Source organism: Natator depressus, chromosome 4, assembly GCF_965152275.1.
Source record: "Natator depressus isolate rNatDep1 chromosome 4, rNatDep2.hap1, whole genome shotgun sequence".
NCBI lineage: Eukaryota > Metazoa > Chordata > Testudines > Cheloniidae > Natator > Natator depressus.
In genome coordinates this window covers 139,651,238-139,663,613 of record NC_134237.1, presented here as the reverse complement: position 1 = coordinate 139,663,613, position 12,376 = coordinate 139,651,238, and the positions used below count along the sequence as shown (strand labels likewise).

Below are 12,376 nucleotides of genomic sequence, written 5' to 3'. Positions count from 1 at the left end.
GAGTCCATGGCCAGAACCCCCTCGCCCCATAGCAGCCCTCTGCCCCACAGCCACTCAGGGAGCTACATGGGCGCAAATCCACCACCATCCATGGCCTTGCTCTGGATTTTCACCAGCGTAACCAAGCGCTGGCCCAGCCCTGAGGCTTTGGCGCGGAGAAAGCCTGGTCAAAGCTGGGCCTTTTGGGATTCCCCGGCCCTGGCGTGGCTCGGCGCGGGGCAGAGACGACACACGGAGCACCCGGGGAAGGCAGCGTCGGGCAGTATATTCTAGGCCCCAGCGCCTAGCGGGTGGATAAGGAGGCTAATATTCGCTTTACATGTGCTTACATTTACACAGTGCATGAAGGTAGCGCCAGGGCTCCTGTACAGGCTTCACAGACGACGACAGACAGAGTAAAAAAGTCAACGTGCGGGAGGCACCCGCTCGGCAGCCAGAGAAACACGGAGAAGCCGGGGGCCCAGCTGGCACCAGGGCCTTCCCTTTCCCTTATTGACACAATCTGGGCCCCTCGCTGCCGCCTGGGGCGAAGGAGCCCGAAACTCCTCCTGCCCCCTTTCCCGGTACTACATCCCAGGGGTGGGGCTGGGGGGATTTATTACATCTCCAAGCCGGCAGCTCTGGCTCGGCATCTGGGCCCAGGGGCCGCGGCTCAGGCCTGGCTCTGCAGGGTTAAAACGGAGCCGAATGGAAAATGCCAACGCCGGCTTTACACACAGCGTTTCTCCCAGCGCGGCAGGGCCGTGCGCTCCACCAAGGGAGCTGCCTTTCGCCGGAGCCGGCCTGAGCCTCTCACGCTTTGCTAACTCCTGCCCCGGGCCCGGGGAAGGGCAGAGGCCGGACCCCCAGCCCAGGGGACCCAGGGACTCCAGGGGGCGTTGGAGGCGGCCCTGGGAGAGCAAACCAGCAGCTGGCCTGGGCTCCGGTTCCTCCTCGGCTCGCAGGGCTGGGCCCAGCCAGACCTGGCCGAGCTCCACACCAAACTACCCCGCCTGGGCTAACGAGGCTGCTCCGGTGCCGGCTGCCGCGGTCCCAGCAAGCAGCCTGTGGGGGATCTGTGGGCGGGCAGCTCCATAGCTGGCTGGGAACATCTGGGAACATCCCGGTGCTGAGCGACCAGCCCACGATCCGAGCTGGGAAGGGAGGCGCGAGGGGCTGGGGCCTGCGCGGCCAACCCCGGCAGCTGCGGTTCTAGGGCCGGGCTCTGACCGCTGCGGGCTCTGGGCTGTGCCGGGGCAGATTCTGGTGCCATGAGCCCCTCTTGCATTGCCCTGGCGTCCCGGCTGGCTGCCCGGCTCCTGCCCCCCGCTTAGGTGACCCTTCCAGAGATGCGTGGCCAGGCAGGAGGGAAACAAAGCAGGCGTGCCGGGAGCGACTCTCCCCAGGTTTTGCCCAGCGCGTAGGAGACGGGGCATGCCCGGGGGGGGGGTTGGAAAAGGCACGAATTGCCCTGAGCCTCTGCCCACAAACTCCAGCCCGGCCCCTGAGCTGGGGTTTGGGGTTTTGACGTTAAAATAATAAAGTTTGGTTAATGTGGGAATGGTCAGTTCCCACCCCCAGGTCTCTGGGCTTCCCCGGACTCTGGGCAGTTAGTTCGGATGCTGTGGGGCGCAGGACACGTCGCCAGCGGCCTGCGGTCGCCCCAGTGCCCCCCCACAGAGCGAGTGAGCTGGGCCAGGCTCTGGTCAGCCCGTGGCCTGGCCCGTGGTGGTGCCAGCACTCCAAAGACCAGAATCCGGCCCAGTCACTAAGTCACCCTCGGCCCCCTGCCAGCCCCCTTTCCAGATGGGGCCAAAGAGGGGCAGCCGGTTGCCAAGGCTACAGAGGCAGTCGGGCGGAGCCGGGATCAGAACCCAAGATTCCTGGCCCCAGAGCCTGTGCTCGGGCAGCTGCCCTCTCTGAGCTCCCTTCTCAAGCCCCAGGGCAGAGCCATGGGGGAGAGCTCCCCAGCAGGGGCCCTTCCCCCCACGGCAGTGCCCCACACCTAGCCTAGCACTGCTCGGGGGGTGTTACCGGGAGCTCACCACCTGGGGCGGCCAGGAGCGGCATTCCTGTGCCAGGCTGGGGCAGCCCGGGGGAGCTCCCCGAAGGAAGGAGCGGGAGGTGCAGTCAGAGTGAGAGACCCCTGCCCCCAGCCAGCCCCCATCCCTTTGCACTACCCTGTGGAGGGACCCAGCCTGTCCATGCCGCCAGGCCCTGGCAGGAGCTTGGCAGGAGAACTGCCCCTGGCTAGAGGGCACGGCTTCCCCTCTGGCCGCAGCCTGGCTTCCCACCGAACCACCACTGGAGCGGGGGGGCCTGTGGGCACGAGCCCCCCACAGCCCCTGGGGGGCCCCAGAGTCAATGGTGAGGTTCGGTCCCCGTGCATGGTCTGCTCCCTCCGGGGTCCTGGTCCAGTCCCGGGTCACATGGGCAGCACGATGAGACCCGACGTGGCTGCAAGAGAAGGAGAAGGCGTTGGCCAGCATCCCTGGCCTGGGGGCTACGGGGGGGCGGGGTGGGGGGGGCGCTTGCGTGCCGCATGCAGCCGGGGAGAGCGGGAAGCGCCAGCCCCAGCAGCAGGGCGTCGTGTGGGGGAGCAGAACGGAGCTGGGAGGGGCTGCCACGCCAGGCACCTGGGAGCCTCCCCACAACAGCGTCCCGCCGCCCGCTCCCTCCCGGGGGGCTTGTAGCTCAGCGCTGCAGATGCCGGCGCATGGAGAGAGGCGGGTAGGCATGCCAGGATCCCCAGCAGCTGTCCTGAGCCTCTCGCCCCTTCAGAGCACTGGGCAGGGCCACGAACCAAGGGCTCGCTGGGGCCTGGCCCCGCTGCCCGGGGATGTCCCACGACTTCCCATCCCCACGGCAGGGACGGCCACAGCCGCGGTGTGTCCAGCCCAGGTCAGGGTATGCTGCAGTGTGGGATGCCAGGCGGTGCAGACCGGTGGCCCCGGGGCACTCACAGGCTCTCAGAGTCTCCCCAGGCCAATGCCCTAGTCACCGGGCCGGGCCCGCTCCCATCGGCGATGGGGAGAGGCCACTGGGCGAGCCTGGGTCCCACCCAGCCCGGCTTGCAACGCGAAGATTCCCGCAATGCGGAGGGGCCCCGCCCAGAGCCCTGGGGGACGGCCCCCCTCCTCACACAGGGGCAGCAGAGCCCGTGGACAGACGTACCGTGTCTAGGAATAGGCCAGTCCTTGGAGCGACCGAGCAGGGGGGTGAAACTTGTCGGAGTCCTCGAAAGACTGGTCTGGGCAGCCGAGCAAAGCGCAGCGGGGAGGGAAGAAGAGAGGGAAAGTGTCAACACGGGCGGGAGGGGAGAACTGGAGCCAGTGCGGCCACTTTACCCCCCAGCCCACTGGCCAATCCGCACCCGGCCCCCAGGAATTACAGGCCCCCTGCCCCCTGTATGAGATCCCACCTGGCCACGGCGGGCCCCGCTCTGCCCAGCCTCTGCAGGGGATTCCCTCCTGGCCACGGCGGGCCCCGCTCCGCCTGGTCTCTGCAGGGGATCCCCACCCGGCCATAGCAGGATCCGCTCTGCCCAGTCTCTGGCCAGAGGTAGGCCTCACATCTTGGTCCAGAGAAGGCGCCGGCGCTTGCGAGGAGGTGTCCCAAGGCAGGAGCAGTGGGAACGCCATGTGATCCGAAGGGAACACCTGCTAGAGCAGGCTGGAGCGGTGCATAGTCAACCTGCGGGACTGGCTGCCGCAGGGCGGGAGAGTGGGAAATGACTTTGACGCTTCCAAAAAGAACAGAGGCAAAAAGCATGGGGGACAGATGGACGCGGGCCTGGCCAGGCTCCCTGCTTGGATCCTGGGCTGGGAGCAGAGTGGGAGGGAGAGGAGCTCGGCACCTTGGCTGGCGGGGCGGCACCTGGGTGAATACCTAGCTGTGCCAGTCCAGCACTGGCTGCGCCCATCAAGGGCATTAGTATCCCAGCCCCCTGTGGGAATCCAGGCCAAGGCCCTGTTGGGCCCCCGCTGCCCAGGGATCCAGAGGGGGCGCACGGCGACCCACACGGCCTCCCAGCCCCCAGGGTGCAGCCGACTCACCCTGCAGGCTGTTCCCGTTGGTGCTGGTGCAGGTGGGGGTGGGGGAGGTGGGCGGCCGCACCACGGGGGCGAAGGCGCTCTTCTGCTTGACGGCGGAGATCATGTTGACTGGGGAGAAGGAGAAGACGCCGGCGGGGGTGGAGGAGCTGGCGCCGGACGGGAGGGTGATGGAGGACGCGCCCAGCGGGGGGCTGGAGGGCATGACTGCAGCGGGCAGAGGAGACAGTCAGACAGGCTGGCAGGGGCCCGCGGAGTAGTCGGGTATCAGATGTGGTCTGGGGGGGGGCTGGGCAGGGGACTCCAGGGGGCGCCCCCTGCCCCACCCAGCACAGGTTGTATGGTGGTGGCATGCGAGGAAGACCCTGAGAGCAGGTGCAGGACAGGAGCCCATGGCACACCGCAGGGCAGGGCTGAGCAGAGGGGCTGGGCGCCGGGCAGGGGGCAGGGCTAGGGGCTCTGTGATGCCATGGGGCAGGGCTGTATTGGGCAAGGGGCCCTGGAGACATGGGACACCTCCCCCCCCAGAAGGGAGCCATTCCAATGGGGTTACAGAGCAACCTGTGGGCAGCAACCTGGGGGTCCAGTGCCCGCCTGCGCTCTCTGCGGGTGGAGCCGGGGGGGTTAGGGGCGCCGGTGGAGTCACCTTTGCCCAGAGAGCCCCCGGTGCAGCCCCCTATGGATGCACGACAGGAGGTGCCCCCTGCATAGGGTGGCAGCGCCCGCCCGTGCCCCTCTGCGACTCACTGGCGTAGGGGGAGTTGGCGGTGGAGCCGTTGAGGAAGCTGGGGGAGCCGGGCACCCCGAGGCCGGTCATGGCCGCCCCCCCGTAGCCGTTCATGCTGGACGTGATGGTGTTGTAGCCGGTCTGCTGCGGGGTGGAGCTGGGCACATAGCCCCGCGGCGAGACGCTGCTTGTGTTGCGGGCGTAACCTGCGGGCGACAAGGGGCAGCGTTGGCGGGATGGCTGGGGGGGGGGCTGCTCCCACCGCCCGCTGATCCCGCTACCTGGTCGCAGGGGAGGAAGGAACGCCCCCCCGGCCAGGTGCATTATGGGAGTGGGCTCCCTGGGCAGGACACGGCACCAGACCCCCTGGCCCATCTGAAACCACGCCCAGTCCTCTCCCCTCCCTGACCCGGGCTCACCACAGACCACCCCCCTGCACAGAGCCCCAGCCCTGTGGGCAGCTGGCAGGGCTGGGGCCAGACGGGGGCTCGGCAGAGTCCCTAGGGCCCTGCCCCGGCCGGGGGACACAGCGCAGGACCCACCTGCTCCCCAGGGACCAGCTGGTGGCACCGAGGGCTGGTCTGGTCTGACCAGGCTCCCGCCCCCGCACACACCTTGCTCGGTGCCCGGGGCCGAGTCGCTGATGTTGATGGCCAGCTGGCTCCCGAAGGAGTTGACGCCCATCATGCCCGCGTGGGCGTGGTTCCCGGCCAGCGAGGACAGCTGGCTAGGGGTGCGCGGGACGCTGTACAGGGCCTCGGCGATGTCTGCTGCTCGCTTCAGGATGATGTCCTGCAGAGACAGGAGCTGCCACTTACCCCCGGGGACTCGCTCAGGCCAGGGACCAGCTCGGCAGCTGCCAGGCAGAAGCATCTACCCGGCAAGCCTGGCGCGGCCAGGGCAAGGCAGCCAGGCCAGAGGGTCCCGGCCTGAGGGGCCCACCCCCCACAGCTCATTCAGACCCTTCCTGCTGGCAGGGGGCATGGGTGAGCCCGGCTGCCCGGCCGAGGGGGGTGGGGGCGGAGGCCTCCCAAACTTGTGTCATGCAGGCCTGGGACAGGCTTGGCACCAAAGGGGCTTCACAGAGCCCGAGCCTGGGGCACAGGGAGCCGAGGGGGCTGGGCCCGACCCGCGGGGGCTCCTGGGGCTTTGGTCCGCCCAGGGGGCAGGCAGCAGAGGCTGCGCGGGAGCGGGGGCCGGGGAAGTGGCAGCCCCTGCACGTGGGCGGAGGCAGCTCCGGGCGCTCCTTACTCAACGGCCCTGGAATTCCTGATGCGAAGCAGATGTGGGGCTGGGCCCAGCCAGCTCCACCGCCCCTGCCTTCCCCAACGGGGCCGGGGGGGGTGGCAGGGGGATGGGGGGCACACAGTGGAGGGGGATGGATGGGGCAGTGAAGGGGTGGGGGTGGGAGGACATGGACAGAGTGTGAGGGGGCAGGGAGGGTGCAGGGAGTGGAGGGGGATGGACGGGGCAGTGAAGGGGTGGGGGTGGGAGGACTTGGATGGGGTGGGGGTGCAGGGAGGGCGCAGGGAGTGGAGGGGATGGACAGGGCAGTGAAGGGGTGGGGGTGGGGCTGTGCATGGGGTGTTATCTGACCCAATCTCTGTCCCACGGTGTCAGACCGTGCCCACCCCCGGTCCTGGGCTCAGGGAGGCGGGCACTGACGCCAGATGGCCCCTCGGGTCCCAGCTCGCAGTCTGGGGCAGGAGCCAGTCACAGAGTGAGGGGCACGGGGGGGCCGGGACAGGTCCCGCTGGGCAGGAGACTGTCACTGCTCACAGTCTCCCCAGGCCCCAGGCTCTGGCTGGGCGGTGGCAGGACCCATGTCCCGACTCCTGCCTGGGTGCCAGCGCGGGGCTGTCGCGCCATCAGAGACTTTGGTCACCAAGCCACGTCAGGCAGCTCCGGCTGGGCCAATGCCCAGGGAAGGGGGTCAGACGCCTTGGTGATGGGCAGGCAGACGGGGCATTCTCCCACCCCCCTCGTCCCAGCCAGAGTCTTCAGCTGGGCGCCAGTTCTGTGGTACCTGGTTATTGTGCGGCATCCCGTACAGGGCCTCCACCAGGTCTGCTGCCCTCTTCAGCAAGACTTCCTGGGAGGAGAGAGGGGGCTCAGAGGTGGCCGGCGGGGGCTCCGCCTGGCCTCCCCAGGCTGGCAACACCCAGCAGAAGGAGAGTTCTCCTGTCGCCTCTCAATGGCGCTGCACCCGCACAGCACGCCTGGCACGCTAATCCCTGGCCGCTCCACAGCGCCACCCCCAAAGCCAGACGCTCGGCAGACCCCTCGCCTGCCCAGCCCCACCTCTGCGGGGCTGCACGGTGCCCATCACCATTGGGACGGGGTGGCCCGGCCATGCCCTGCCTCTGCCCAAATCCACGCGCGTGCCCATTCCCACCTCCACAGCGCCACTTGCCTCTGGGCATCACCCCACTGTGATGCTGCAGAGCAGGTGCCAGCTCCTGCCAAGGTCCCCGTGTCTCAGCTGAGCCCTGAGCAGTACCCGGCTGGAACCAGGCTGGCTGCCCCGGGCACGAGGGGCATGAGAAGGGCTTTGGTGTTCTAGGGACTGTTTTGAGCTGCCACCCCCACGGATCCCATCGATATCCCACGTAGTCCCGTGGGAGGCGCTAGTTCCGCACCGTACTCTGAGCTCCTGTGACCGTGTAACTCACCAGACAGGGGAGGGACATGAGGGTGGGAAGTGCTGGTCTCCAGCAGAAGGTGTTATGTCCTGCCCGACACGAGTCGTGCAAGTGGATTCCTCCCACCAGCTGCGTTCGCCGCTCAGAGCACGTGGGGAGAGGGGGATAAAACCCCTAAGAAGAAGGAACTGTGTCTCGACGTGGCTTGGACTCTGGGGGGCAAGGTTTCCAGGCATAAGCAAGAGAGCCCCAGTGCTTAGCCTGGGTTAGCCCTAAAGGTCATACAGAGCTCTCTTATGATCGAAGCTTCTCTTACCTTTTGAAACTTAAGACTGTAACTCATTTGTGTATCTATGTTTACCTGCTTTAGCCTTGTAAATAAGTCTCGCTTCCTTTTCCTATTAATACATTTATTACAAGATGGGCTACAGGTGTTCTCTGTGGTGTGCAATCGACCGGGGGTCAGTGACTGGTCCTTGGGCACTGGCAGTAACCCGAATGTTACTGAGATTCTTTGGGACCATCTGTCACACAGGCAGGCTCAGCTGGGTGGCAAGACAGACTGCTGCGCCCAAGGGGACGTCTGTGACTCCGTGCTCAGGCAGTTACGGGGCCTGAGGAGTTTGCACTTGGTAATTGGTTGGTGAAATCTGAGCACAGATCTCCCAGCCAATGTGAGGCTTGTGCCCTGGTTCCTGGCAGCCTGCCCTGAGATTGGGGCTCGTGCTCCTGAGTCCCGGCAGGGCAGCCTGATGCGACCCCCAACATCCAGGTGTCACCGATGCTCCTGACCGCACCTCAGGGTTCTCCTATTCTATGCCGTCTTTCCCCTCCTTACGGGCTATTTCCATGCCCCACTCCTGCCGCAATTTGTCCTGAATACTCTCAGTCCTGTCCCACCAAAGGCAGCATCCTTAAACTTGGTCAAGCTGGTTTCCCCGCTCAGGCAATCTCCTTCGCACACCCATTGTTCAGTCAGAGCCCAGTCCCTCGGGTTAGTGACTCGTCCTTGTCCCTGCTCTGGTAGCTGCCAGCTCTAGCAATGGGGATTCCACATCCACCGCGATAGAGCAATTTCTTAACAACAAGGTCCTAGAATCGTAGAACTGGAAGGGATCTCGAGAGGTCTCCTAGTCCAGTCCCCTGCACTCATGGCAGGACTAAGTATTATCTAGCCCATCCCCGACAGGTGTGTGTCTAACCTGCTCCTAAACATCTCCAGTGATGGGGATTCCACAGCCTCCCTGGGCAATTTATTCCAGTGCTTCACCACCCTGACACTTAGGAAGTTTTTCCTAATGTCCAACCTAAACCTCCCTGGCTGCAATTTAAGCCCATTGCGTTTTGTCCCATCCTCAGAGGTTAACGAGAACAATTTTTCTCCCTCCTTGTAACATTTTATGTACTTGAAAACTGTTCTCATGTCCCCTCTCCGTCTTCTCTACTCCAGACTAAACAATCCCAATTTTTTCAATCTTCCCTCATAGGTCCTGTTTTCTAGACCTTTGATCATTTTTGTTGCTCTTCTCTGGACTCTCCAATTTGTCCACATCCCTCCTGAAATGTGGTGCCCAGAACTGGACACGCTACTCCAGCTGAGGCCGTATCAGTGTGGAGTAGAGTGGAAGAATTACTTCTCGTGCCCCGCTAATACATCCCAGAATGATATTTTTCATGATCTCCATCAGCCCCTGCCTTCATTATCCATTGTCTCATACAATGACCCATTGTGTGCACATATTCAGTATTGGGGGTAGTCGTGTTAGCCTGTAGCCACAAACACAACAAGGAGTCTGGTGGCACCTAACGTTTATTTGGGCATAAGCTTTTGTGGATAAAAAACCACCCAGGAAAGCTTATGCCCAAATAAATGTATTAGTCTGAACCGGACATATTCAGTGTGAGTGACCCTGTCAAACACTCCCATGGTTCTCTAATCACTCAAGAGGGCTCAGGGGTGAGCTCCAATCTTTTCAACACATTTTCTTTACCCATCTTGTCCACCTCAGCATCGCCCTCCACCGGATCGTTACAAACTTGCCTGGCTTTCCCAGCTGATCTGGTTAAGAGGACAGGCATCTGCTTGTCCTCTGGGACACTGCGCGCCCCACAGTCTCTCAAAAGCTCAAAGGCAGACAGGAACTCTTCTCTGCAGTCAGGCAGACTTTCTCCCACTCCGTGGTGCTGGGAAGGGGTGTTTTAGGGGACGGACTAGAAACTCCTTTCACTGCTCCAGTCCTTTGGGATTCACTGCTGGAGCTCCCACCTGCCTCTGGTGGGGTCTGCCACTGTCTGGGCTGCTTGTCTCCCTGACCCACAGTTCCCCCATCAGTCTCTCGTGCTCATGTTCTTCCTGGGCTCTCGGGGGTTGCAGTCGGGCCAGTTCCCCTGCGGGGGGCTCCTCTGTGGCATCTGGGGCTGGAGGGTCCTGGGGCTTCACCACCCCTTCTTCCCTGGGCATCCAAGCTCTCAGCGCCTGATCTGGGGTTTTCCTGTTATGGGATATTCCCCTCTGCAAACGGATCTGTTCCAGGTCTTTCCCCCCATGGGTCACTCATGTCTATTCTGTGACCTGGGCAATTCTCAATATCAAGTTTACACTTTTAACAGCGCAGGGGTCCGGATCTGTAAACATCACTCATCTGGGAGATGTGACGCCTGCCACGGTTACACGGGGGTCAGGCTGCCCTGCAGGGCTCCAGAGCGTGAGAACCAACCTCAGGGCAGGCTCTCAGGAGCCAGGGCACAGAGCCCAAATGGTCTGTGAGTTCTGTACTTCCATTTCACCAACTAATCATCAAGTGCAAACTCCTCATGCACCATAACAGCCTCAACACGGAGTCACAGACAGTCCCCTTGGGTGCTCCGATCTCTCTTGCTCCCCTGGTGAGCCTGCCTTAGTGACAGCTGGTCCCTTACACCAAGAATCACAGCAATATTCAGCTTACTTCCCGTCCCAAAGGACCAGTCACTTACCCCAGGTCAGTTGCACCTTAGATCTCACACCAGAGACACAATAAACTATCTAACGATTAACTAGAAAAAGGAAATGAGAATTATTTACAAGTTTAAAGCACGTAAACATACACACACACGAGTTCCAATCTTAAGCTTCAAAAGGTAACCCAATCTTCTATAATAAACAAGCTCTTTATGTCCTTTAGGGTTAACCTAGGCTAAGCACTGGGGATCTTTTGCTTATGCCAAGAAACCTCACCCTCCAGAGTTTTTATTCCTTTCCCACCATGTGCTCTGAGCTGCAAACTCAGCTGACGGGAGGAATCCACTTGCATGACTCATCTTCACGGAGGGAGGGCAGAACAGCCAATGTCTTTTGTCCTCTTTAATGTCCCACAATAGTCCGTCCGATGTTGCTGGGCCTTCCCTGTGGGCCAGGACGTAACACCTTCTGTTGGAGACCAGCACTTCACACCAGTTACTGTCTCTCTCCTGTCTGGTGAGTTACAATGTCAGAGAGGCTCCCAATACAACCGCTCAAATAGTACCTTACAGTACGGGACACAGATGCAGTAAGTGAGATTAATGCTGGCAGCAACCCACAAGAGTTCAGTAAAGTCTAAACACCAAAAACATTCTTATAACCCTAACCCTATTTTACCAGCACTAACGGGGGGGGGGGGGGGGGGAGGGCGAGGGGGGGAGGGGCAGGCAGATCCAAGATACATATTTGTCAGTGTTCAGTTCAGCCATAGAGACCTTGGCATGAGCTGGCAGCAGCTCTGCCAGTGTCGCCCCCACTCTATGCACCTCCTGGACCCGCAGCACAGTGCTCAGAGCATTAGTGTATCCCCCCAAAGGGGCCGTCAACAACCTCACCCCAAAACCCTACACTAGCTGCTTGTCCCCCATCTCCTTTTGGCGTGGGGAGCTCTCCATGGATCCAAGATGTTCTGTTTGCCCCGGGTGTCGGCTTGTGGCTAGGGGTCAGGGATGGGGGTGTGGGCTGGCCGTGGAGTGGGGGCTTGTGGCTCCTGGAGGGGACTCTCGCTCCCCGAGGCTGCATTCACCTGGCAGAGTTGAAGAAGGGGCTGTTCCCCCAGGGAGGGGGGGGTATCCGAGTTACAGCTGGGGCTGCCTGCCCCTTGTTCCCTGCCCGCGCCCCAGCCCACTAGGGATAATGCGGAGGGGCGAGGGGTGCGGGGCCGTTAGAGCCCCCGGGAGCCGTTGGCGTACACTGGATTGCAGCTGGCCCTGCCAGTGCGCTGGCTGGGTCCTGTCTCCTGGGCTCTGCTCCTCATCTCACCCTTGGGGGTGGGCGTGGGGCTGAGGTACTGGCCATGCCCAGGAGGCCTGCGTAAGGGGAGGAGTCCCAGGACGGGGGGGCCCAAGGAGGAGCTCGGGTTGGAGCAATACACACCCCAAGAAGGAGGAGAACCAGCTGGCCCCACTGCAGGATTCCCAGGGAACCTGGCAACCACCAGCCAGAGACATGGGGCTCCCGGTTCCAGGGGGCCCGTCGGGGTATGGCCAGGTGCCCGGCTGCCCATAGACTGGAAGAGCCCTGTGACAGTTCCCTGCTTGGGCAGCGTGAGAGCAAGCGGGCACAGAGGCGCTCCACACCCTGCAGGGGCCTAGCCAGGCGGGTCAGAGGCAGGGCCATGCCCAGGGTGCCCCCTGCAAGGCGGTGTGGGGGGAGAGCACGACAAACCGCGGGTGAGCAGGCTTCCCCTGCTACCTCCAGAGGCACTGGGGCAGAGCCAGCCAGGGGAGAGCGCCCCCTACTGAGCCCCTCCCCGCTCCCGGCAGCACAGAGCCCCCTAGCAGCATGCTGGGGACTGGGGAGAGCACCCCCTATAGAGCCCCTCCCCGCTCCTGGCAGCACAGCGCCCCCTAGCAGCGTGCTGGGGACTGGGGAGAGCGCCCCCTACTGAGCCCCTCCCCGCTCCCGGCAGCACAGCGCCCCCTAGCAGCGTGCTGGGGACTGGGGAGAGCGCCCCCTACTGAGCCCCTCCCCG

At 63.2% G+C, this 12,376-nt stretch overlaps 1 protein-coding gene across 2 annotated transcripts in view; it reads right to left on the bottom strand.

Moving 5' to 3' along the window:
- Positions 1-251: 251 nt before the first annotated feature.
- EBF4 (EBF family member 4) overlaps positions 252-12,376 on the bottom strand; it is a 96,617-nt gene continuing 84,492 nt past the window's right edge. Inside the window, exons 13-18 of one of the 2 annotated variants that reach the window (XM_074951985.1) lie at positions 6,785-6,850; positions 5,373-5,550; positions 4,779-4,964; positions 4,035-4,238; positions 3,154-3,229; positions 252-2,436 (exon numbers count right to left, since the gene is read on the bottom strand). In XM_074951985.1, coding sequence (XP_074808086.1) covers positions 3,159-3,229; positions 4,035-4,238; positions 4,779-4,964; positions 5,373-5,550; positions 6,785-6,850 — 705 coding nt within the window. In that variant the 3' untranslated portion in view covers positions 252-2,436; positions 3,154-3,158. Of the gene's footprint in view, positions 2,437-3,153; positions 3,230-4,034; positions 4,239-4,778; positions 4,965-5,300; positions 5,551-6,784; positions 6,851-12,376 lie in introns of both variants that reach the window. The other variant, XM_074951986.1, reaches the window with a different exon arrangement.